Source organism: Eutrema salsugineum, unplaced genomic scaffold, assembly GCF_000478725.1.
Source record: "Eutrema salsugineum unplaced genomic scaffold, Eutsalg1_0 scaffold_15, whole genome shotgun sequence".
NCBI classification, from domain to species: Eukaryota; Viridiplantae; Streptophyta; class Magnoliopsida; order Brassicales; family Brassicaceae; genus Eutrema; species Eutrema salsugineum.
The window spans coordinates 4,346,441-4,372,154 of NW_006256867.1; the positions used below are offsets into that span (position 1 = coordinate 4,346,441).

The following is a 25,714-nucleotide window of genomic DNA, read 5'->3' on the forward strand; positions in this document are numbered from 1 at the left end:
TGTAATTTTAGCTAGTGTCGAGATGAAAAATGGGAGAAAAGTCTCGAAACTAGCAGAAAAAAAACGAAAAAAAATTAACTGAGGAGAAAAGTCCCGACATTTAGAAGAAAAAAGTCTCGACATTTAAGTTGAAGATCTTTGCAGGCGAGCAGAAAAATCATTGCAATAAAAAATTAGTTTCGTAGAATTTGGTTAACCATTCCATGTTACGTATTTGCATGAAATTTATCACAAAGAAACGGAGTGCGCATGAATAAGGCCGCAGTTATATAATTTATAGAGAGACAGCGTCGGCTACTGTGGTTTACTTGGCACAAAATGTATTAAATAATGCTCTTGCCAAGTACACGTTCTCATCAGAGTTTGGGATATTTGTCAGAGTACTTTGACTGCATACCATGATACCATATATAGTACAGATAAAAAATTTCTTTTTTTCTTTGAACATCAGAAGAGTCTATATGGTGACAATACTCGCTAGTTTTATAATTTTGTTGAATATATATCTTTTCAAATTTCAATTGACTGGATTGTGGAAGATATTGAAAAATAAAATAGTGGAATGGTTTACCAAATTTGGAGACAAGGTGTGGTGCCAGCATCATAAAAACTGCAGACAAACCACCAGTTATTATTGAAAAAATATTGCGTTTTAAGAAACAAATTAAATATAATCTGTTTGCGGATTTCAAAACACGTAAAAATGACAAAATCTGACTACAGATAAGGGACGAACACTCCAGCAAAATACGCAGAACATAACACATTTTTTTCTTTCTTTTGAAAGTTATCGATTTTTTTTTAATAATATGAATGTCCAATAAATATACTTACGCATTGCACAAGAAAACACATTTCACTATTATATACACTTAAGAAGTTAGATATTCTTGTTCTCCTTTCTTTTGCAGAATCAAGTAAGTATTTTTTTTTATATCAATCAAACAGTATTTATTAAAAATTTACTTCGTAACAATTTAGAAATATTAGACAATAGTTTATTTGTTTCATATAAATGAAGTTAATGTATGTGTAGCTTAATTTAATAAGATTAAAAAAAATCTTATTAAAATGACATTAAATTACCATATAATTTGTTTTAAATATAGATGTATTTGTTCACCATTTTAATAAGAAAATTATGTTAAGAGTTTAAAATTTAAAATTTAAAATATCTTAATATTTGAGCATGTATGAATACCGTTCTTTTAGAGAATATGACTCCACTAATTTACAAAACTTCCTTTTATTTTATTTATACAATATATCATCAAATGATCCTTTTATAATATTTTTCCTGACCTAATATTTATTTTTTGTTCAACTCCTCTATTCTTTATTTTCTTTCTTTTTCAGATTTGTATTTTTACTTTCTTTTTTCAACTCCACCCAATCAATTTGTGATCAACCAGGTCAAGAAATTTCCATCGGCCATTTTTTTTGCCGTCTAAAAACTGTTATTTTTTATGTATTATATAAAATAAGTGAGTATATGCATGTTTATATGTATATATATATTATTTAATTTGAAAGAGAAGGAAGTGAGAAAGGGACGAGAGGTAAGTGGGAGAGAGAAGATTGATGAAGAGTGTTTCTTATTTCACTCGTCTGAAAGTTGATTTCTTTACATAACATGAAGGTCTATTTATAGACCAAGAGAAAACTTATAATAATAAAAGTAAGTCGGTAAGAGTAAATATCTAAAAGTATAAGACGGTGAAAAAGTGATGAGGATAATTATCCTTTTTAACACTCCCCCTTAATTATCCATCATCGTTAACGTATTACGTATTGCCTCGTTAAAAACCTTATCATGGAAAAACCCAATGGGATAAAAACCATGACAAGGAAAAAAGAGTACAATAACGTAATCTCCCCCTGGAATGATGGATATAACGTTTTCTCTTCATAAATCCCGCAAATGACGCATTCCGATACTTTGAATATGCTTTCTGAATATTGTAGTAGGAAGCGCCTTTGTAAAGAGATCCGCCGCATTTTCACATGAACGAACATACTGGATATCGACTTCTTGATTCTTCTCGAGCTCTTGAGTATAAGAGAAAAATCTTGGAGGAATATGTTTCGTTCTATCACTCTTGATATAGCCTTCTTTTAGTTGAGCAACACATGCAGCATTATCTTCGAACAATCTTGTCGGTTCTTTGTTAATGGCTATTCCACTTGCTTCTTGTATATGATGAGTCATAGATCTGAGCCATACACATTCTCTACATGCTTCATGAAGCGCAATAGTTTCTGCATAATTTGAAGAAGTGGCGACTAATGTCTGCTTTTGAGAACGCCAAGAGATTGCGGTTCCTCCAAACGTAAAAACATATCCAGTTTGCGATCTAGCTTTATGAGGATCTGATAAATAACCTGCATCTGCAAAACCGACTAAACCAAGTTTGGAGTTTCTAGGGTAAAACAATCCCAAGTCAATTGTTCCTTGAAGATAACGGAATATATGTTTTATTCCATTCCAATGTCTGCGCGTAGGAGACGAACTATATCTTGCCAGTAAATTTGTAGCAAATGCTATATCCGGTCGGGTACAATTTGCAAGATACATAAGTCCACCAATAGCGCTCATATAAGGTACTTCAGGACCTAATATTTCTTCGTTATCTTCACAAGGTCGAAACGGATCTTTTTTCGTATCGAGAGATCGATTAACCATTGGAGTACTCAAAGGAGTCGCTTTATCCATACAAAAGCGTTTTAATATCCTTTTAGTATAATTTGATTGATGTATGAATACTCCATCTCGGAAATGCTCTATTTGTAATCCAAGACAAAATTTTGTCTTTCCGAGATCTTTCATTTCGAACTCTTCTTTCATATGAGTTCTTGCATCATCAATCTCTTTTTGAGTTCCAATAATGTTCAGGTCATCCACATAAACAGCAATGATCACGAATCCTGACGAAGATTTCTTAATAAAAACGCAAGGGCAGATTGCATTATTCACATACCCTTTCTTTAGTAAATATTCGCTTAAGCGATTATACCACATGCGTCCGGATTGTTTTAATCCGTAAAGTGATCGCTGTAACTTGACTGAACATATTTCTTTCGATTTGGAACTTAATGCTTCAGGCATTTTCAATCCTTCAGGGATTTTCATATAGATATCATTATCAAGTGATCCATATAAATATGCTGTCACAACATCCATAAGATACATTTCAAGATTTTTGGATGCCGCAAGACTCATTAAGAATCTGAATGTAATTGCATCCATAACCGGAGAATAAGTTTCTTCATAATCAATTCCCGGTCTTTGAGAAAATCCTTGGGCGACAAGTCGGGCTTTATATCTTGTCACCTCATTTTTTTCATTTCTTTTTCTCACAAAAACCCATTTGTACCCAACCGGCTGTACATCTTTAGGTGTTGTAACAATCGGTCCAAAAACTTTCCTTTTATTAAGGGAGATCAATTCAGTTTCTACGGCCATTTTCCATTTCTCCCAATCAGATCTTTTCTGGCATTCTAATATGGATCTTGGATCTGGATCATCAATTTCATATTCAATTTCTTTGCATACAGAGAATGAAAATATTCCATCATTATCTTCTATTTCATCTCTAGCCCATAATATCCCATCTTGGGCATAATTGATGGAAATCTCATGATTTTCTTCGTCATTTTCGTCTTCAAGACCTTTCTCTGTATGTGGTTCTTCTGGACCATTTTCATTTTGTTTTCCCAATTTCTTTTTCTTTCGGGGATTTTTATCCTTTGATCCAATCGGCCTCCCCCTCTTTAACTGAACTTTGGGTTCATTTGCTATTTTTCCATCATTTTGTTCTTCCGGAACATTAATTCTCGATGGAACATTTGCAGCGGGTATATATGACTTTGTCACCCTTTTCGTATCTGTGAATGCATCTGGTATTTCATTTGCCATATTTTGTAAATGAACAATTTTCTGAACTTCGAGTTCACGTTGTTTCGTAGGGGGATCAAGGTGCAACAAAGATGGTGTGCACCATGTAACATCTTTTGGAACTTCTTTAATTCCTCCCCCTAACGCTGGAAATTCATCTTCATTAAAATGGCAATCGGCAAAACGTGCCGTAAACATATCACCAGTTTGCGGTTCAAGATACCTAATTATACTTGGTGACGTATAACCGATATATATTCCCAATCTTCTTTGCGGCCCCATTTTTAATCTTTGTGGCGGGGCTATCGGAACATAAACCGCACACCCGAACACACGCAGGTAGGATACATTTGGCTCCTGGCCAGATGCTAATTGTATTGGGGAATATTTATTATATGAACTCGGTCTTATCTGAAGCAATGCCGCTGCATGCAAGATAGCATGACCCCATACTGAAATTGGGAGCTTTGTTCTCAATATTAACGGTCTAGCAATGAGTTGTAACCGTTTAATCAATGACTCAGCCATGCCGTTTTGTGTATGAACATGTGCAACAGGATGTTCAACATCAATTCCCAATGACATACAATAATCATTAAAAGCTTGGGAAGTGAATTCACCAGCGTTATCAAGTCTTACTTTCTTTATCATATAATCAGGGAACTGTGCTCTCAACCTGATTATTTGGGCAATGAATTTTGCGAAAGCCGTATTATGTGTTGTCAATAAACACACATGTGACCATCTACTGGATGCGTCAATTAATACCATAAAATATCGAAATGGCCCGCATTGTGGGTGAATAGGCCCACATATATCACCATGTATTCTCTCTAGGAATACTGGAGATTCATTCCCGATTTTAGCTGGTGATGGCCGAGTTATAAGTTTTCCTTGAGAACAAGCATTACACATAAATTCTCCCGATTGAAAAATCTTCTGGTTTTTCAACGGATGGCCATTAGAATTTTCCACAATTCTCCGCATCATGACTGAACCAGGGTGCCCTAATCGTTCATGCCAGATTTTAAATGCACTTGTAAACTTCGGGTTTACAGTAACATATGATTCAGTCATATTTATCTTTGTGGAATATATTCCGGAGGATAATGCTGGTAATATTTCCAGTACAACTTTTCTCTCCGAAATAACTGATGTAATGCAAAGATATTCAATGCCGTTCTTATTCATAGTTTCTATGTGATATCCATTTCTGCGGATATCTTTGAAACTTAACAAATTTCTGTAAGATCCAGGGGAATATAACGCATCATTTATTTCAAACTTTGTTCCCCTTGGCATTGAAAAACTGACTCTTCCGGAGCCCATAATAATTTTTGCATTACCAGATATTGTATTCACGCTTCCAGCGGAATCTTTCATATTTAGAGAGGAGAAATATTTTTTATCTTTTAATATTGTGTGCGTTGTCGCACTATCTGCCAGACATATATCTCCATCCTTGATCTTAATCTCTGACATTTTCTGAATTCAAGATATTTATAAAAGATAAATTAATATAGCAAACAAAAGAGTCTATATTATAATAAAAACCTTTTTACAACAAAAGATACATTTTTTTAAACATTATATTTTACATTTTTATTTGTCACACTATGTATACATCATGTCACATCTTCTTCTTCGAGAAGATTTTACTCGTTTTATTTTTCGTTAATATCTTCGGGATCAACGATGAAATCAGATATATCGAGATTTGTATCATCGTTTATACCATCAAACGAAAAACTGGATTCACCATGGATGAAGTTGGTTTCACTTTCTTTTCCTTTCGCCTTTTGCGATTCTTGGTACAGATCGGCTAAATGTTTTGGCGTACGACAAGTACGAACCCAATGTCCTTTCATGCCGCATCTGTAGCAAGCACTCTCATGTTGCTTGCGACCAACTTCATTACCCTTGAACTTTTTGTTATTTCTTCCATCGTTTAAATCAGCAGGACGGAATCTTCTTCCTCGTCCACGACCTCGACCACGTCCAAAACCTCGTCCACGACCACGATCATTTCCGCGACCGCGTCCACGTCCACTTTGCCAATTTTCATGGCTTGACGATGCAACATTCACTTCTGGGAATGAAGCTGATCCAGTTGGACGAGATTGATGGTTTAAAATCACGAGTTCATTATTTTGTTCTGCCACCAAGAGAACTTGCATTAACTCCGAATACTTTGTATCCGTTTGCCCGGTACTGTTGCTGCAGGACTACGTTTCCAGGATGAAATGTTGAGAGAGTTTTCTCAATCATATCATGATCACTTATATTTTCTCCACACAACATTATCCTGGAAGTGATTCCAAATAGAGCGGAGTTATACTCACTAACGCTCTTATAGTCTTGGAACCGGAGGTTCAACCACTCATGTCTAGCCTTTGGTAAGATCACATATTTCTGGTGATCAAACCTATCTTGGAGTGATTGCCAAAGATCTGCAGGATCTTCTTTCGTGATATATTCATCTTTTAAACCATCATGGATATGGTGGAATAAAAAGATCATGGCTTTCGCCTTTTTCTCTTCAGGAACTGTTTTTGTTTTATCGATGGTATCAAGGAGCTCATTTCCTTTTAAATGCATCCTTGCAGCTACTGCCCATCTCATATAATTTCTTCCAGAAATATCAAGGGCAGTAATCTCGAGTTTTGTCAAATTCGACATGATAACTGTTATCAATACAACAATTTATAAATTTCAGTTTCAAAAATTCTGATTTTAATAAAACATGATAAAATTTTAGAATTCATAAACGTAATAAAAACTGAATTTAAAATACTGAATTTAAAGTAATAATAAACAGAAATTAAATAACAGTAATTAACAGAATTTAAAGAACAATAATTAAAATAAATATTCGTCTTCTGGACGAAATTAATTATGCAGTTCTTCAGAAACGCTTTTATATATCTTCTGGATATATATTTTTTTATATAGTTCTTCTGGAACTATTCTTTTTCATATGTCTTCTGGACATATTTTTCTTTCAAGTATGTCTTCTAGACATAACATGTTTTTCTTAGTTCTTCAAAAACTTTTCTTAAATGTCTTCTGGACATTTATTATATGGAGGTAATGATCTGAGGAGTCAACTACCATATGATCATAAACCAACCATATATTTGATCTGAGGAGACATAGTCTACCATATGATCATGATCGTAAAGGCATAGCCTCCATGACGATCGGTTCGGAGAAGGCATCGCCTATCATCCCGACCATAGAATATAAACATAAAAGTAGATGGATTGATCATAAATTAAACCTCACCTTTTCGGTATAGGAACGGTATAAGAACGGTTCGTGCTGATAACGTTTTATGTATTATATAAAATAAGTGAGTATATGTATGTTTATATGTATATATATATTATTTAATTTGAAAGAGAAGGAAGTGAGAAAGGGACGAGAGGTAAGTGGGAGAGAGAAGATTGATGAAGAGTGTTTCTTATTTCACTCGTCTGAAAGTTGATTTCTTTACATAACATGAAGGTCTATTTATAGACCAAGAGAAAACTTATAATAATAAAAGTAAGTCGGTAAGAGTAAATATCTAAAAATATAAGACGGTGAAAAAGTGATGAGGATAATTATCCTTTTTAACATTATTATATTTAATTAAAGAACTATTACAAGATCAAATTTTCAACTAACAAATTATTTGTTCTATTTGAATCCACACATACTGGAATCACAACAGATAGTTTTTTTGCACCATGCTGAAATTTTTTTTATAAGTTTGTTTTCATTAGTAACCTGCAGAAATCACATTTTCTGGAAATTGAGAACAAGTTTATAAGAACCTCCAAATATAAAAGTATTAATTAATATTTAGTCGAAAAGACTTCTACTCCATTGGTCAATTTAATTTATGTTTTCTTTAGAGTATCTTTATTGGTGAAATACTCTTTCAAAACTCTCATCAATGTACTATTAATATTTTTAATGTTATTTAATTGTATGATTAGCTAGTAAGTTATATATAAAATTTTTACCATTCATGGGAAGACAATCCAGGTGCTCTTTATAAAATGATTTCTCTAATTTTGTTAAACATCAAATTTAGATTAATTGTATTAATTTAAATTTTACTATTTTGATCCTTAAGTGTAGTTTAGACCAAGACTAATTCTTTGATTGCTATGATTTTTGTTTTTTGAACTGAATGTAAAGTTTATTAAAAAAAAAACACTTTTTACAGTGAATGCATCTTTTGTTTGAATGACCTAGAAAGAGATTTTTACATCAGTTTAATCTCTAAGGGCCTAGAAAGGTCGAGAGCCAAACCATACGATCATACCCTCATCATATGTGGTGTACCCCGTATTCCTAATAGAGCTGATGCGGGTTCTGACGTTATTAACAACTAATTTGATGAGGATAGATGATGAGCTTTTCGGACTAATTTGATTGCTATGATTTTGTTTTTCTATTTTCTTACTTCATTTATCAATTATAAAATCTACAAAAGCTGACAAAGTATGTATTTCTGAATATCAACTTGTGTTATTAGATGTATCGATGAAGGTATTTATACAACTTTGGAGCAAAACCTAAACCCAATAGAATAGGAAAACTTAGAGAATAGGAAAATATCCTAACTAGATTTAAGTATATCGGATATATGGAGAATATATCCCAATACCCCCCTCAAGGTGGAGCATAGAAGTTTTGAATGCCCACCTTGGACAAAAAAATATCAAATTCCTTGCGACCGAGAGCCTTAGTAAGAATATCCGCCAACTGGTCCTTTGTAGAAACATGAAAGGGTTTGAGAACACCTTTGGCGATCTCATCACGGATAAAATGACATTCGGTCTCCACATGTTTAGTGCGTTCATGAAACACCGGATTGTTGCTCAGATGAATAGCTGGCTGACTATCACACCTAAGAGTCATAGGATCACGGTGATCATAACCCATCTCGCGAAGAAGAGCTTTGAGCCACAGCAACTCCTTGGTGATCGCCCCCATTGCTCGATATTCTGCTTCAGTAGAAGACACAGACACAGTTTCCTGTTTCTTTGTCTTCCAAGAAATTGGAGAAGAGCCCAGTTGAACCAGCCAACCTGTAAGTGAACGTCTTGTTAAAGGACAAGCAGCATAATCAGAATCACACCAACCCGTCAAATGCAAAGGAGAATCTGCACGAAGAAGAATTCCTTGACCAAGAGTTCCCTTTAAATATCGAACCGTTTTAACCGCAGCAAGCCAGTGATCTTCTTGAGGAGAGTGCATAAATTGAGATAAGATATGAACTGCATAAGCCAGGTCAGGTCTGGTAGCCAAAAGATAGATAAGACGACCCACAAGACGTCGATATCGATCCGGATCAGCAAGCAATCGTCCGTGTGCTCTTCCAAGATGATGATTTTGGTCGATAGGAGAACCAACAGGTTTGCATCCAAGAAGACCAGCTTCGGCTACGATGTCCGTCGCAAACTTGCGTTGACATAAATAAAATCCAGTCGGACTTCGAGCAACTTCTATGCCCAAGAAGTATTTAAGAAAACCAAGGTCCTTCATATAAAAGCAAGTCGAGAGATAGTCTTTAAAAGTCTGTATAACCGCAGGGTCATCTCCAGAAATGATCAAGTCATCTACATAGACAAGGATACGAAGAGAGGCTCCATGTTTGGAATAAACAAACAAAGAATAGTCGGAGCGAGTTTGTACGAACCCATATTTGAGAAGAGCATCTGCCAGTTTAGCAAACCAACAACGAGGCGCCTGTTTCAAGCCATACAAAGATTTCCGCAGACGGCAGACACGAGTTTCTCCAGAAGAAGCATAACCTTGCGGAAGTTTCATATAAACCACATCCTGTAAATCACCGTGTAGGAACGCATTATGCATGTCCATTTGATGAACTTCATGATTATTCTTGGCCGCATAATCCAGAAAAACTCGTACAGTCGTCATCTTCGCAACAGGAGAAAAGGTCTCAGTGTAATCCTCTCCCTCTTTCTGATTATTTCCCAAAACCACAAGACGTGCTTTATGGCGTTCAATAGTGCCGTCAGAGCGATATTTAATCGTAAATACCCATTTACTGCCAAGAGCCCTCTTATTGGGAGGAAGATCTTCAAGATCCCATGTATGGTTTCGATCAAGAGCTTTGTACTCAGAACAAACCGCTTCTTTCCAAACATCTCCTAACATAGCCTCGCGAAAAGAACGAGGTTCGACAGAAGCCGTAATCGATGCAAGAAAGCTGCGATGTTTAGAAGATAATTTGTCATAAGAGATAAAGTCAGAGAGAGGGTAAAGCGAACATGAAGACAACTGAGGAGAAGGTGAAGGAGCGAGAGAGAGAGAAGAGTCAATGGTGACGGAGTTCATAATAAAGCCATGCAACCGAGTAGACCGTTGCTTGACACGATGACCACGTCCTAATTCTTCAATAACCTCGTCCTCAATATCATCTCTAGTGTTAGTATCATCAGCTACGTGTGCAGGAATAGGCTCTGGTGAAAGAGGTTCAGGGGCAGCAATTTCATCAGGCAGCTGACCAATAATGGTGAGAGACACATCGTCGTCATCCTCAACCGAAGCAACAGGTAAAGAAGACGACGGTAACGCATCAACAGCTTGAATCGGCTCAGTAGCCGTTGCAAAGGGAAACTGATCCTCACAAAAAACCACATCCCGAGATGAAAATGTGACTTCCTTGTCAAGATCATAAAGCATCCAGCCTTTCTTGCCAGCAGGATAACCTAAAAACATACAACGACGGCTCCGAGGGGCAAATTTATCACCCTTATGATTCAAATTATGAGCATATGCGAGACACCCAAAGACACGCAGATGATTAATGGATGGAGCACGACCACACAGCTTTTCAAACGGAGTTTTACCACCAAGAAGTTGTGAAGGAGTCCGATTCATGAGATACACAGCCGTTTTGACACATTCACCCCAATACTCAACTGGTAAATGAGCTTGAAAGCGTAATGCCCTTGCAACATTCAGAATATGGCGATGCTTGCGTTCAACGCGGCCATTCTGCTGTGGAGTGTGAACACACGAGGTCTCATGAATCATTCCTTGTTCTTGAAAAAATCGGGAAAGACAAAGAAACTCGGTGCCATTATCGCTCCGTATGGTTTTGACTTTCTTAGAGAATTGTGTATTCACTAAAGCCAAAAAATCTCTTATATGTCGTGAAACTACAGTTTTATCTGGTAGAAGATAAATCCACACTGCGCGCGAGCAATCATCAACGATAGTTAAAAAATAACGAGATCCACAAAAAGCTGTTGTGCAATAAGGACCCCATAAATCACAATGGATTAAATCAAAAACTGCATTAGCTGTATTCAAACTATCCGGAAAACATTGACGAGTTTGTTTAGCACGGAAGCAAACATCACAATTCTTAAATAAAAGCTCACTACTACTACTAACACCACGAACATCCGGAAGCAAACCGATCACACGAGAAGATGGATGACCTAAGCGATGATGCCATAAAACAGAAGTATCTTGAACTTGAGTATGCAATGACGTCAAAGCCTCAACGCCACAAAAGGTATACAGACCCTCTCTCTCTCTTTCACCCGCTCCAATCAGCGTCCTCGTAGTGCGGTCCTGCAAAATCAATAGCTTATCAGTGATTTGTCCCACCAAGTGATTGTCAGTGACCAATTGACCAAACGATATCAGGTTTGTATCAAAGCCATCAACAAGATACACATTTAGTAAAAACAGTCGCGAAGTAAGGCGAACTGTGCCCTGCGTAGAAGCAACAGCATTAGATCCCTCCGGTAGCTTAACCGAAACAGGGGTAATAGAACGAACGTCCTCTAAAAGATCTGCTCGTCCAGTCATATGGTGCGTAGCACCTGTATCAAGTATCCAAACAGCATCATTGAGCTTACCGCTTGAAGAATCACCTTTCTTAGAACCAACCATGCGCTGAATGATCTGCCATTGATCATCAGAGAGACCGCTTAAACCCTGCCAGTCACTGTCCGTAAGAGCCATCGAAGAAGGAAGAGATAATGAATTGGCTCCCACAATCTGTGTGCTGTTCGCACGAGGAGGAGCCCCACGACCGTGTCCTGTAGCACCACGTCCACGTCCATACCATTCTGGGTACCTCACCACCTTAAAACACGAGCTTGCTTCATGTCCTGAACGACCACACACAGTACATTGCCGTGTCGGATCACGATTTGAAGGTCTGGGAAGAGATGCTGGAGTCGCACTAGTATTCCGAGGAGAAAGATCACGCGTATGAACTGTGCCTGGCTGGTGAGAATAAGGTGCTGATGGAACTTGAGCTGCGAAGCTCATCATCGGAGGCTCTTGAACAACAGAGGAACGAATAGTTTCATTCTGGAGGATCGTCTGGTAGACGCTATCCAGGTCTGGCAGAGGCGTAATGGCGCAGATTTGTGAGCGCACCACACCATGAACAGAATCATCAAGTCCGGAGAGAAAGTCATGAATCCGCAGAGTCTCGCGAGCTTGATCGTGTGACGTATTAAGATCACACGTACACTTGCCACAGCTACATTGTTTGAGCGGCATACAATCAGTGATGCCATCCCAAAGTTTTGTCAAACGTCCGAAATAATCGTCAACAGTCGACCCGTTTTGTTTGCACGAGGCCAATGAATTTCGGAGTTGTTGTAGTCGAGCTCCACTTTTAATCGAAAAACGCCGTTTGATAATGTCCCATAAGTCTTTGGCGACTTCTCGAGTGGAAATCGAAGAACGAAGCTTGGGTTCAATGGTTTGTTTGATCCATCCAACCAAGAGATGATTGTTAGCAGTCCAATCACCGAGGGTAGGCGAGTCGTCGGTAGGTTTTGAGATACTGCCGTCGATGAAGCCAAATTTCTTGCGGGAGCTGAGAGCAATGCGTAAGTTAAGTGCCCACTCATCATAATTCGTACCGTTGAGTAACGGGGAAGAAATAACAGCACCCGGATTATCGTTAGATGTGAGGTCATAAGGAGATATGGTTTTGTGTTTAGTTTCAGTGGTTGCCATCGTAAATTAAAGAGGAGGATGTGAAAGAAAAATTTAACGGCGGCTCTGTTTTTGTGTATGAAAACAGAGGCAGCAGTAAGAGAAGGGAATGAGGAAGAGAACTTGGTTTAGGTAAAAAAAACTTTTCAGAAATCGATGAGCAAAGAGAAATTGGATCTCTGCTCTGATACCATGACAAAGTATGTATTTCTGAATATCAACTTGTGTTATTAGATGTATCGATGAAGGTATTTATACAACTTTGGAGCAAAACCTAAGCCCAATAGAATAGGAAAACTTAGAGAATAGGAAAATATCCTAACTAGATTTAAGTATATCGAATATATGGAGAATATATCCCAATAAAAGCTTTTATACGTATTTGAGAATTTTTTTTGAACAACGTATTTGAGAAATTTTCAAATAAAAAAAGTTGTAAATAAGGTGTTGATTAATTTTTGACAAAATTATAAGAACGATGTTTGATAAGATTTTCCTACTTCAAATTGCTTGTTCCATTTTAATATATAGAAAATCAATCACATAAATGTTTTCTTTATGTCGACCACATATATGTTCACAAGAACGAAAAAAAATCATATACAATATATCTTATAAAATCTAAGTCATAAAACTTAGTTATTGGTCTAGAGCTTTTATTTAAAAAATTTTTTTAACATATTCTTTGAGTAGTGTTTAGTATGTAAAACAAAACACGTTTTTGGGTGAAAATCTAGGTATTAAACAAATTCTACAGGGTACGTATGTCAATAAGAGACGTGCAGAGTCTTTCAAATAATAGTCACGTCATTGTTATAATACTGCTAGCATGTGGATTTTGTTGGATTTGGTTGAAAATTCTGAGTCTTCTTGTGAGCCTATAAAAAGGTTTCGATATCCACAACAACGAACACTTGTACTCACAACTAAAAGAAGCTCAAAAGACCTAGAAACTGATGGCGAGAAACGGCAATGACAACTGCAACGTAAATGGCAGCGTTTGGGGGTTCAAAGGCAACATTGCAACTAGTGATGCGGCTGCGGTAGCGTTGAGAAAGCTTGTCTTCAAAATGTTCAAAAATTGCAACTTAAACAGCAGGAAATCCATTTTAGCCCCAAGTCCTGGCGACCCCTCCGCCTCTCTCAGCTTTCGGACTTGCACCCAAGCAGAGGAAGCTGTGGCCGCAGCCGCACGCTCCGGCATGGCCAACTCTTATGCACCAAGTCCCGGGATTTTGAAGGCTAGAAGGTTTGCTTTATTACATTTCAAATTTCCATTTTTCTTTTTCACAACAAACATCATTCATTAGATAACATAACTCATTAGTTTTTTTTTTTTTTTTTTTTTGCAATAATCATAACTCATTAGTTACTTTGCTACATTTTTTTTTCTCAGAGCTGTAGCGGATTATCTTAATGGAGAACTTCCGGCAAAGGCAAAGCTGAGAGCAGAGGATGTGTATATCACTGGCGGTTGCAATCAAGCAATAGAGATCGTAATAGATTCCATCGCCGGAAATCCATCTGCAAATATTATGCTGCCAAGGCCCGGGTACCCTCACTACGATGCTCGTGCTGTCTATAGCCGCCTTGAGATTCGCAAATACGATCTCCTTCCCGAAAGAGATTGGGAGATCGACCTAGACGCCCTTGAGGCTGCAGCCGATGAGAATACCGTCGCTATGGTTCTCATCAACCCCAACAATCCTTGTGGAAATGTCTACACCTACGATCATCTCAACAAGGTTTTATTATTTTTTTTCATGGATAACCTTTATATATGTGTGACATATGTATAAATATAATATAAAATTTTTAACTAATAATTCAACAAAACGTTTTTTTTGTTTTCGATGTGAATCAATCTTTAGGTTGCGGAGATGGCTAGAAAACTTGGCATAATGGTGATATCTGATGAAGCATACAATCGTGTTGTATTTGGAGACAGACCATTTATTCCCATGGGGATGTTCGCATCGATAGCTCCAGTGATCACACTCGGATCCATATCTAAAGGATGGGTCGTACCGGGCTGGAGAGTTGGTTGGGATGGCCATTAACGATCCTAATGGCACTTTTAAATCTAAAGGGGTTAGTGAAAATGTATATGAGCCATAAATTATACAAACACAAGCATGTGCTTTAAATTAGTCTTCTGCTTTACTTAATTAAATAGAAGTTGTTTACAAATCTAAACCCCATTTAATTATAGTTCTGCACACTGATTAATTAAGACGAGAATCAAATTAAAGTTTTGGCAATTTGTTCACAACAGGTGATTCAAGCAATAGAGGATTGTCTTGACTTAACTCCACAACCTTCGCTTATTCTCCAGGTGTGTGCTCTTACAATGGCTATCTTACATAAATTTAACGATAAAACCTAACCAAATAAGATGATTTTTCGCTAAATGTTAGTTAATTTGACTAAACTATACAAATGCGTTTATTATGTAAAAATATTAAAGTATACAATATAACAAGATGATAACTTTTATATCTTAAACATTTTATATGGCTGAATCCATAAATTGATTCTAAAGATTTAAGGATATATCAATTATGAGATATTTTGATGATTGTAAAATATATGTTAAAGTTTCTAATGACAAACAATCAATTAAAATATATTCTCTGTTTCAATTAATTAATGAATGAATTTTTTTTTTCAAAAAGATAGATTTTGTAAGTTTTCTATTCATTTTATGCATTAGTTAATGATGATAAATTGTTAACTTCTGTTTAACACCACTGGTTACAATTAATTTGAGATATCATTAAATTATATAGATATACATGTCTCGTGGACATTTTTTTTAAGAGGAAGATAAAGAATATTATGGTTATGAGGAAAATTTTGTGTGATTACTTACCTATCAATTTATAATCTTCAACCCTTTTTAATTAATACGAGTTTACATCTTTGTGGAATATTTTTTTAGGAAGCACTTCCTGATATATTGGAGAAAACACCTAAAGAGTTCTTCGACCAGAAGATCAAAGCCATGAGAGTCTCTGCAGAGCTCTCATATGAGAGGCTCAGTGACACCCCTTGTCTCTTTTGTCCCAAGAAACCTGAATCTTGTTCTTACTTATGGGTATTTTTCAATTCTTAGATTTGTATCATATTTCTTTAAACTCATCACTTAGTGGTGGTGCTATATAGATGTATATAAATAGGAATCACACATCTATACACAATATCACATATCTATAAACAATACATATATAACTGACTTATTTGAACGGTTTGTTCCACAGGTAAAACTTGACACATCAATGTTAATTGATATAAAAAACGACTTTGATTTTTGCATGAAGCTAGTTAGCGAAGAATGCGTCCTCTTGATTCCAGGTGCGGATCTATTTCACTCTCAATACTAAGAATTATATTATACATCAATAAATTAATACTTGATAAATTAATAAATAATATAAATTAATATTTTTATGATTTCAAGTTAGATCTGTTCAAAATATGACACAATTTAATAAGATAATAATTTTAACGAAATTCCTATATAAATATATAATTTCATTAATATCATAAATTAATAATTACCATAAATAAAATCTGATATAAATATATAAATAAGATAATTTATTAAAATATGAGTTTAGTGATATTTATTTATTATTTTAAAGGAAAATCTTCTTATAACTCATTTTTATTTTTTAGATTTTTTTTTCAAGATTATAATCTTTAAAAAACTCTTTTCAAATTAATAAAAAATAAATTTTTTTTTTCAAATTTATAAATTTTAACTCTATAAATTAATAAAATATCAAAATCTCAATATTATTAATTTATAGAGTTTTACCGTACATAATTATTTGAAAAAGCCACAGCCACCAAAAAGCTAAAATAACCATGCATAAAATTAGATACGAAACTTTAACCATAATGTTTTTCCATGACTATAGTTTTGTGACTTGTTTTTTTAAATAGCCTCTGAAGTTCTGTAATTATTATGTGGCTATACGTATAGTGTATGTTTCAAACCCTTGGCCAGTTGGCCTCTCAAAAACATCTGCTTATTAATTATTATTTTTTCGTTTCTGTTTATTTACGGATTTTTTTTTTGCGAAATTGTTTTATTTTTTCGGTTAAAGGCGAAATTGTTTATTTACAGATTTTTGGTTTCATTTTTGTAGGAGTGGCTCTAGGGGCTGATAATTGGGTGAGAATATCGATTGGAACAGACGCGTTAGTGCTAGAGGAAATATTTGACAGATTGAAAAGGTTTTATAATCGCCATGCAATCTCGAAAGAAGTGAAGAATCTATCCAACTCAATGGGCACACTGTAACGACTTTGAAAAGAAAATTGATTGTTTCTAAAGTTCTAAATTCTCCTATGGAGTTATTTTGTAATAAGGTCATGTTTGTTTATCATTTGCATTCACATGATCCAGATTCATTTGAATAATTCATTTAAATGATGTTTTCTATTTTGAGTTATTCATTTCGATGATACATCTTAATAAACTTTTGTTTGTTTGATCATTTTAATTATTCTGAAGTTATATATTTATCTAGATGTTTTATATGACTAACATACTCATGCTTTAATCGAATTACAAATTTATAATTTTAGTCATTACTTAAATATTTTAATTTTAATTCTAATTCTTGTTCTTAAAAATAGTTGCAACTAAATAATTACCAAATTATTAAATTTGACATCTATAATTTTCAAGAAATACATAATTTTTATAAAAAATTCATTTTGTAATTTATAGATTTCTGTTTTCATGAAATATTTAAATTTTTTTTTGGGGGGGGGGGAATACTGGACATAATTGTTTGGCAGGAAAATGAGATTTTATGTTTTTGCGGAAAAATATGATTTTATGTTTTTTGCAAGAAAACAAAATTTGATCTTTCAAAAAAAAAGAAGAGTTTTTTATTTTTATTTTTAACTGGAGATGGAATTTTATTTTTTGACGGGAAAATAAGTTTTACGTTCTTGTGAAGACAAGATTTTATGTTTTGGCGGGAAAATATGATTTTATATTTTTTACGAGAAAAAAGAAATTTTATGTTTTTGGCAGAAAATTGAAATTTACTTTTTTTGAAGGAAAATATTATTTAATGTTCTTACAGAAAAACATAATCTTATATTTTAGGTAGGAAAATAAGATTTTATGTTTTTTTTACAGAAAAATGAGATTTTACGTTTTTAGCCAAAAACATGATTTTATGTTTTTGGCAGAGAATTAAGATTTATATTTTTGAAAAAATGAGATTTTACATTTTTATGAAAAAATGTATGTTTGATTCGGGAAAATAGGATTTGCGGTATTCCTATCCATTATTTTGGAGATTTATAATTCTTCTGTTCTACTGGATGGAATTTCAGTTAATTAGACGAGGGAGAGAGAAGAAGAGAGTTTCAGGTTAAATTGAAGAAGTCGTATTCCAACATACACCAACACAAGGGTACAATTGGAATTTAAAAATATCAACAGTACAATAGTTTTTTCTTTGTTAAATTTCTTTTTTGTATGAGGCTTCGTTCTCCTTTTTTTCTGTGGCATTTGTAAGAATCTCACCAAGGTTTTTTTCTCAGATTTTAATTTCTGGTCTGAGAAAGATAGATACTATATTATTACATAAAATAGATTGAATGTGGTACTCAACAATCCAAATGTAACAATTCATAGGTGTAAAAAATGGAGAACTTAGCATGATACAAATTATATAATTGCATAACACCTTATGTGATTGTATAACTTATATGTTAACATGTATGAGATGAAATGCAGCGCCCTAAAAAACTGTTTAGACAAAATATTTTATGTAATTGTATCACTTATATGTTAACGGATTCAGATATTCTAATTTTATTGAACCAAATTTAGAAACTCAGTGTCAAAGAATGCAGAAACTTAACATGCTAACAAAGTATATAGTTTGATAACAGGTTATGTAATTGTAAAACATATATGTTAACATGTATGAGATTAAACGTACTGCGTTAAACAAAATTTTAGACTGATAACAAATTATTTAACTGTATAACTAACATGTTAACAGTTCTGATATTATCAGTTTATCGACTCCATAAAAATATCAACGAAGATTCATTAGCTAACTTGAATCTAACTCACTGAGTCAACTCGAATTTAACATCTAACTAAATTTACTCAATTTTAACTCACCGTTTTTAAAGAATTCGGGTGAATTTCTTTTTCATCACCATGGGTCTATGGCTATCATCTAAATTGTGGATTTCACCTGATTTTTGCTGGATTCTACGAATGTATTTATTGAATCTTTGTTAGGAAACTATGGATTCGAATTCTTGAATGTTGCTGGGTTTGTTTTTGATTTCTTCAAACCAGAAAGCTTTGTCTCTATGGCTGAAAGAAAAAACTGAAACTAGAAGGAAAAAGAAGAAAAGCACGTGAAAAATATAGAGTTGGCAGCATAAGCAATAAAAAAAACAAAGTAGGACTACAGGGTAAAAAACATACCGACAAAACACTGTACATATAACTTTGCGTCTTGTCATTGCTATTTACCTAATGTCACTCTTGATTTGTATTATCTACTTTATCGACTCTTGATTTTATTATTTATTGATTTTTGTGAAGAATATTTTTATTATTTGAGTTTTTGGACTGAATCATCTCTATCCATATTCTTCAAGGATCATTCAGATGATTTTAAAATTTTCCTCATAATTTTATAAGTAATTCATGTGCTTCATCTAAATGATCCATAAAATAAATCGGTTAATGCAATTAAACAAATATCATATTACTGCTTCATCTTGCTTTATCTGTATGAATCATCGAGATGAGCAAACATCCTAAGTAGGAATAAGAAGTTGTTGAAACTTTTGTAATTGCCTAATTGATTTACTCATGAATAAGTAAGTGTTAGAACAGCTCAAGCTAATTTTTTTGATAAAAAAAGAAGTTTAGTCTTAATCCGTTTACATTAAGGTTGGAAACTTTTATTCCGAATATGTCGGCTGACTCTCTAGCAAAATCTGCTCTTCAGGAACTCATGCAATAGTGTAACTATTTCAAGTTTAAATGTAAATGCATGTTGTTAAAAACAAAAAAAAAATGAATAAGAGGAATGAGTAGAAAAGAGACGTGCAGAACTAACCTATGAGACTACGTCAACAATTTTCTAATAGGGAAATTAGGTGGAAGGACATGATTCATAGCTCATATTTGCACCATTATAATGTTCATTTTACTCCTTGAGAAATTACCCAGAACTCCTTTAGATATGGGGATTACTAGTTACTTTTCCTCAGCTTTTTTCTTTTAACTTCCCTCTCCTCTCTCCACGTTATCTCTTCCAGAAAATGTTATTTTTAAGCTTTTCTCTTTTCCAAAAAAGTTAATGTTACTGATTTGATGAAGAAATTCATTCACTTACATTTAAACAACTATTTCATTAGTAGTCAACTACTCAAATATCTATATAACTATTGTGCTATAATGCTTAAGATTTTTTAATTATCTTTATGTATATAGTGATTTGATGATAAATTAGTTGTCTTATTTATACGACTATTTCGTGAGTAGTCACCTACTCGAATACCAATATAACTATGGTGGTTTAATGCTTCAATTTTTTTCTTATATGTTTATCGTGAGTGATTTGTTGAAAAATTAGTTGTCTACATTTAAACGACTATTTTTTGTCAATAGTCATGTACTCGAGTACCTACATAAGTGTGGTTATTTTTTTTATCAATAGTCATATACTCGAGTACCTATATAACTATGATGCTTTAATGGTTCAATTTTTTGTTTTTCATGTGTTTATCGTTAGTGATTTACATCTATATTTATACGACTATTTTGTCCGTAGTCACCTACTCGAATACCTTTATAACTATGATGCTTTAATGCTTCAGTTTTTTTTTATCTCATCTGCTTATTGTTAGTGATTTGATGATAAGTTAGTCGTCTACAATTATACGACTACTTTTCGTCAGTAGTCACCTACTCGAATACCAACATAATTATGATGTCTTAATGCTTCAATTTTTTTTTTCTGATGTGTTTATTGTGAGTGAGTTGGTGATGAATTAGTCATCTACATTTAGGTGACTATTTCATCAGTAGTCAGATATTCGAGCACCTACATTAGCATAAGTATTTTAAAAACAAAATTTCTTATGTGTATATATTAAAAACAAAATACATAATAAATATAAATAATAAAAGCATAAAATCTTATTTTCCCACATCAAACGTTAGTATTGTTTTTTAAAAAATTATTATGTGTATATATTATAGCATAAGCATTAGCAGAAGTATTTTTTTTTTTAAATTTATAGGCATCTACATTTAGACAACTATTTATTCAGTAGTTATCTACTCGAGCACCTACATTAACATAACTATGATGCTTTAATGTTTCAAAAAAAAAAAATTACTCAAACATCTACATTGTAATAATAGTCATTAGATTTGTTACAGAAGCCAAAAAATAGTCATCTGTTTTAATTGTCAAGATAGTCGTCTATTTTGTTAAGAGAGAAAAAAATAGATATTTATTTTATCTTTTAAGGGCAGAAGAAAGAGAAAATGTTGCAGCTTTTACAGATTAATGTGCAAAAGGCTTTTCGATATTTTTTTACCTTTTGACAGTTGCCTACTGTCATTTACCCAATTGACTACTTTTCTATGGTAGATAACTAATTTTTTTTTTTTGTAGAAACTATTATTCTTGCAAATCACCCTTTCTAATACTGTACATAAATGTGAGAAAATTACGAACCAAAATTCTAAAAATATTCCATTTTAAAATGCTAGGATCATTGAGTCAAAAGAAATGGTAGTATTTCAATATATACTTGTATTTCATACTTAGTTTTACTCAAATTTGTTTTAAATTATAAAAATATGTACTATCATATAATGAATTTAGAATTACATCAACATTAATATTCCAACTCATCTAAGCTACATTTGAGAGATTATCGTTTCAACCATACAAATTATTAGGCCATTAAAAGTATTTAATACCTGCTTCTAAACTGACATTACAAAGGAAAAATGTAAGATATTTTAGTTTACAGCTTTCACAAGTAATAATTCACTGAAAATTATGAACAAGAACTACAAGAATATATAGATATATATTACATTTATACTATTAAAACAGATGCAATTTTAGTCTTTGCATCCAAACGCTCTTATTTTTTAAAAATCTATTTGAAAACTATTTTAATAGTAATCCATTTTGGTGTAAAATATAATAAAAATAAATTTTATTTTATTTTGTATTTAATTCTAAATTATAGATATTAATATGATTAATTTAGATTTCCTAAATGTAAGTATCAAAGTTAGATACTTACATTCTAATTATCAAAAATCACAAAAATCAATTGTTGTTAAATATTTTTAAAAATAATTACTAGATTCAAATTAGATTTAATTTCACTCTTCAAAATTATATAATATTTTCACAATAGCGCAAATGATAAATGAATATGTTATTATATTTATTTTATCATAATCAAGCAACTTAAAATTTTAAATATTCGAATTTAGTAAATACTTATTTTATATAGTACTATGATAAGGCATATTAGGGTTATGTTTTCATAAATGCGCTAGTTTACCGATTGGTGTGACAAAATATACAAATTATTGGTTAATTCGAAGCAGATTAGAGAACAGATTAACCCATTTGAACAATAATAAATATCTAGATTGATTGTGTATAATTCACATGATAAGAAAGTTTACAATTAAAATTACACTGATATATACTATACTAACTTGTACACTTATTATTCTAATATATAACATATGGTAACTTTATAAATTTACAAATTTTTTTTGTTAGATAACAAAAGTTCCTATCATTTAAGGAATAAAAAATTTCATTGTAATTTTTAAATTATTTTTGTTAGTGTTTGGATTACGTAAAGATTTTTTTTATTCAATATAAATTTTAATGTATAATAAATTAGTGTCCCACACAATGCATATTAGAATTGGATAGCGCCAATTAGAAAAATGGTATAAATATTGAAACACATATTGCACAACAAATCAACACAAATATCATTTTCTCACCAAAAACCTAACAACAAAAAAAATTGACATCTTTGAATCAATAATACTAATCTTATTTCTCATTTCTATTTTGTAGTTTGAAAAATTCAGTCTAAAATTTGTTTACGTAATTTATATATTTCAAAATCTAGTTTACAAAAAAAAATACTTTGCGTTCACGTGCGGTTTAGATTCTAATCTAAAATGAATTAATGATATTTTATCGGTTAGTTTCATATTTTGACTGGTAATGTTAACTTATCAATGATATAATTGGTTTGCTAGTATGTTTAAGTTATGAGATTTTCGGTCAATGAAATATAGAAGAAATAAAAAAAATGAATTTTATTCGTTTGTAATATGGATGCATGTGTATATTTATATTTTTATATAAAGAAATATAAAATTAAAATCAAAATCAAAAATTTAACCAATGGTCCTAAAATATTTTTTCAGTCATAAAAACAGGGAGTATCAAACATCCTGACCATAAATGCATTGGTTTTAAAGAATATCAATTTTTTTTTTTGAAATATATCAAATGACATGCACAGACTAGCTTAACTTATGTTATAACAAAATTATTGTCGATTTCTAATGAAGAGATTTGTTTTACATGTTAGCTAAAGATCTGAAGTTAAAGTTTGATATTTTGCTCAAGGTCTTACTTATAACAAAGGAAAATGTATTGCCATATGATCAAAACTCAAGAGAGCAAATTGCAAAATAATATACTGGTCACATCTAAATATTTATAAATTTATAATATATTAAAAAGGTCCATTTTGAGAAACAATGACAGAAACTTTCATCACTTAACAAAACAAAACTCATCAAAAAAATGAAACATAAAATTAAGAAAAGGAAATAGGTTAATTAAATATATAAGTTTTAAGGACCATGCTTCTCCATATGGTAAAAAAACCTCGGCACACATTTGTTTTTGTTCATGTTAGCAGTGCCCGAAGATCCTCAGCTTCCACTAGTGCTAGCATTATGATTCATGTTTATAGTATTGTTGCAGCTCTGGTTCTGCGCATCTTGATTGATGCAGTAATTGTTATAATTATTTACATGACCACCAATTGGTTGGTTTATCAAACGATTACCAATCAAAGCATTGGATTCAACATCACAATAATCTTGGTAAAACGATCTATCAGAGAAATCTAAACAATCCAATGGTGGAAAACTTTGAACTGGAAGCACCATATCACCATGAATTTCAGGTAAAGAACCGAAATGGTTCCCAACAAGAACAACAGTAGAAGAAGAATCAGAAGTTCCAGTAAACTTATTGGTTTCTTGAACATGTAAGAAAGGTTGGTGGTGATTAACTTGTTGGATCTCAACAGAAACTACCTGAGAAACAGAAGGTTGATTTATCTTTGGACGCTTGGTTTTACGGCTACTTCCACCAATCGGTATGTCCCTTAGCGTTCCACCATGAGTCCAGTGTCGGCGACAGTTTTTGCAGATGTAGCGCGGTTGAGACACCCTATAGTTGTTGTAATAACCGAACTTGGTGTTTTCTGAGTTACACCTTGGACAAACACTTGGTGGAGGCTTCTCTTCATTCACTTGATTGTTTCCTATCACAAAAATATTTGAGTTCTCCATTTTTCTAGAGAGCTACTTATTTTTTTTCTTAATTGTTCTTATGGTTTTTTTATGCTGTGAGGGTATCTTCTTATATAGGCTCTTGGGAAGCGGAAATTAAAGAAAAAATAAGTTTTAGGTTCTAGAAAATGAGTTTATGAACAAAACGTATCAAAGATTGTGTATTAGTAAAATCTAAAAATCAATCTTCACACTATAAATTTTGGGCTAAGCTTAGTCAGCAACCAAGTCTTTTTTACTCTATTGGATGTATATGCAAAATGGAGAATCAAGAAGATACGATTAAATGAGCCAACTCTTATAATAAGAAACAAAATCTAGGGATAGTTGAGAATATAAGACCAATTTTAGGAAAACAATTATAAATTTTATTTGTTTTACTATAAAAAAGGATAATAAGAAAAACACGTGCGTACGTATGATAAAATTTTTATTATAAATTTAATTTATTATGAGATTTGTCTATAATCTAAACTGATACAAATGGATAGAGCTGAAAGTGTGTAGTAGAGTATAATAACCAATATTAAGAAAACTATAAACTCAACCACAATAGGTAATAACCTATTTTTCGAAATAGACAAAACACATAAATAGTTTTAGAAAAATTAGAGATTGAGTAGTGATTCATTAAGAGAAAGATAATGTGGTGAGCACATGTGTTTCATATTTAATAGATATCAATAATGAGAAGCAATACTACAAATGTCAATACCAAAACCATATCAAAAAGAGAAGAGACTCAACCAAAACAAAAAAAAAACTTTTTCCAAATTCTTATTTTATTTTAACAATTTTCTCTTAAGTTTAGTTATCCTTTTCAACTAATTTCTACTTTCAAAATCAGCCAGCATTTGATGTAAAAAAGTTTTATTTTATTTTTATATATTTTATATTCAATTCAAAAACAAAAAATATTTAAAACAGAAAAAACATCAAGGTAAAAACTTTTATGCAGATTTATAGTAGCTCATTTTGAATAAAGAAGAAAACATGTATATGTGTGTTAGTAGATATGTTCACAATTGTTTTTCGTGTCACGTATGAGAAATGTGTAACAGAAAAACTATGTTGAAGGTTAATAGCGGTGAAAAAGGGTGTGTGAGTAGATAATACTAGTAATCCCAAGAAAGCAAGAAACTCATATAGGAAAGTTTCTATAT

The 25,714-nt window shown here is 32.8% G+C and overlaps 2 protein-coding genes and 1 pseudogene across 2 annotated transcripts; 1 reads left to right on the top strand and 2 right to left on the bottom strand.

Annotated features, from left to right (window-relative positions):
- Positions 1–5,559: 5,559 nt before the first annotated feature.
- On the bottom strand, positions 5,560–6,574 carry LOC112088053. The gene is made up of 2 exons (XM_024158206.1): positions 6,067–6,574; positions 5,560–5,996 (listed from the first exon to the last, which is right to left on the bottom strand). Exons 1-2 carry the CDS (start codon positions 6,572–6,574, stop codon positions 5,560–5,562), a joined length of 945 nt encoding a protein of 314 aa, XP_024013974.1.
- A 7,271-nt stretch (positions 6,575–13,845) lies between these two features.
- LOC18021841 lies at positions 13,846–17,198 on the top strand (annotated as a pseudogene).
- Positions 17,199–23,903: 6,705 nt separating this feature from the next.
- Positions 23,904–24,551, bottom strand: LOC18021842 (dof zinc finger protein DOF4.4). The gene has a single exon (XM_006404995.1). It carries the CDS (start codon positions 24,549–24,551, stop codon positions 23,904–23,906), a length of 648 nt encoding a protein of 215 aa, XP_006405058.1.
- Between the last annotated feature and the right edge of the window lie 1,163 nt (positions 24,552–25,714).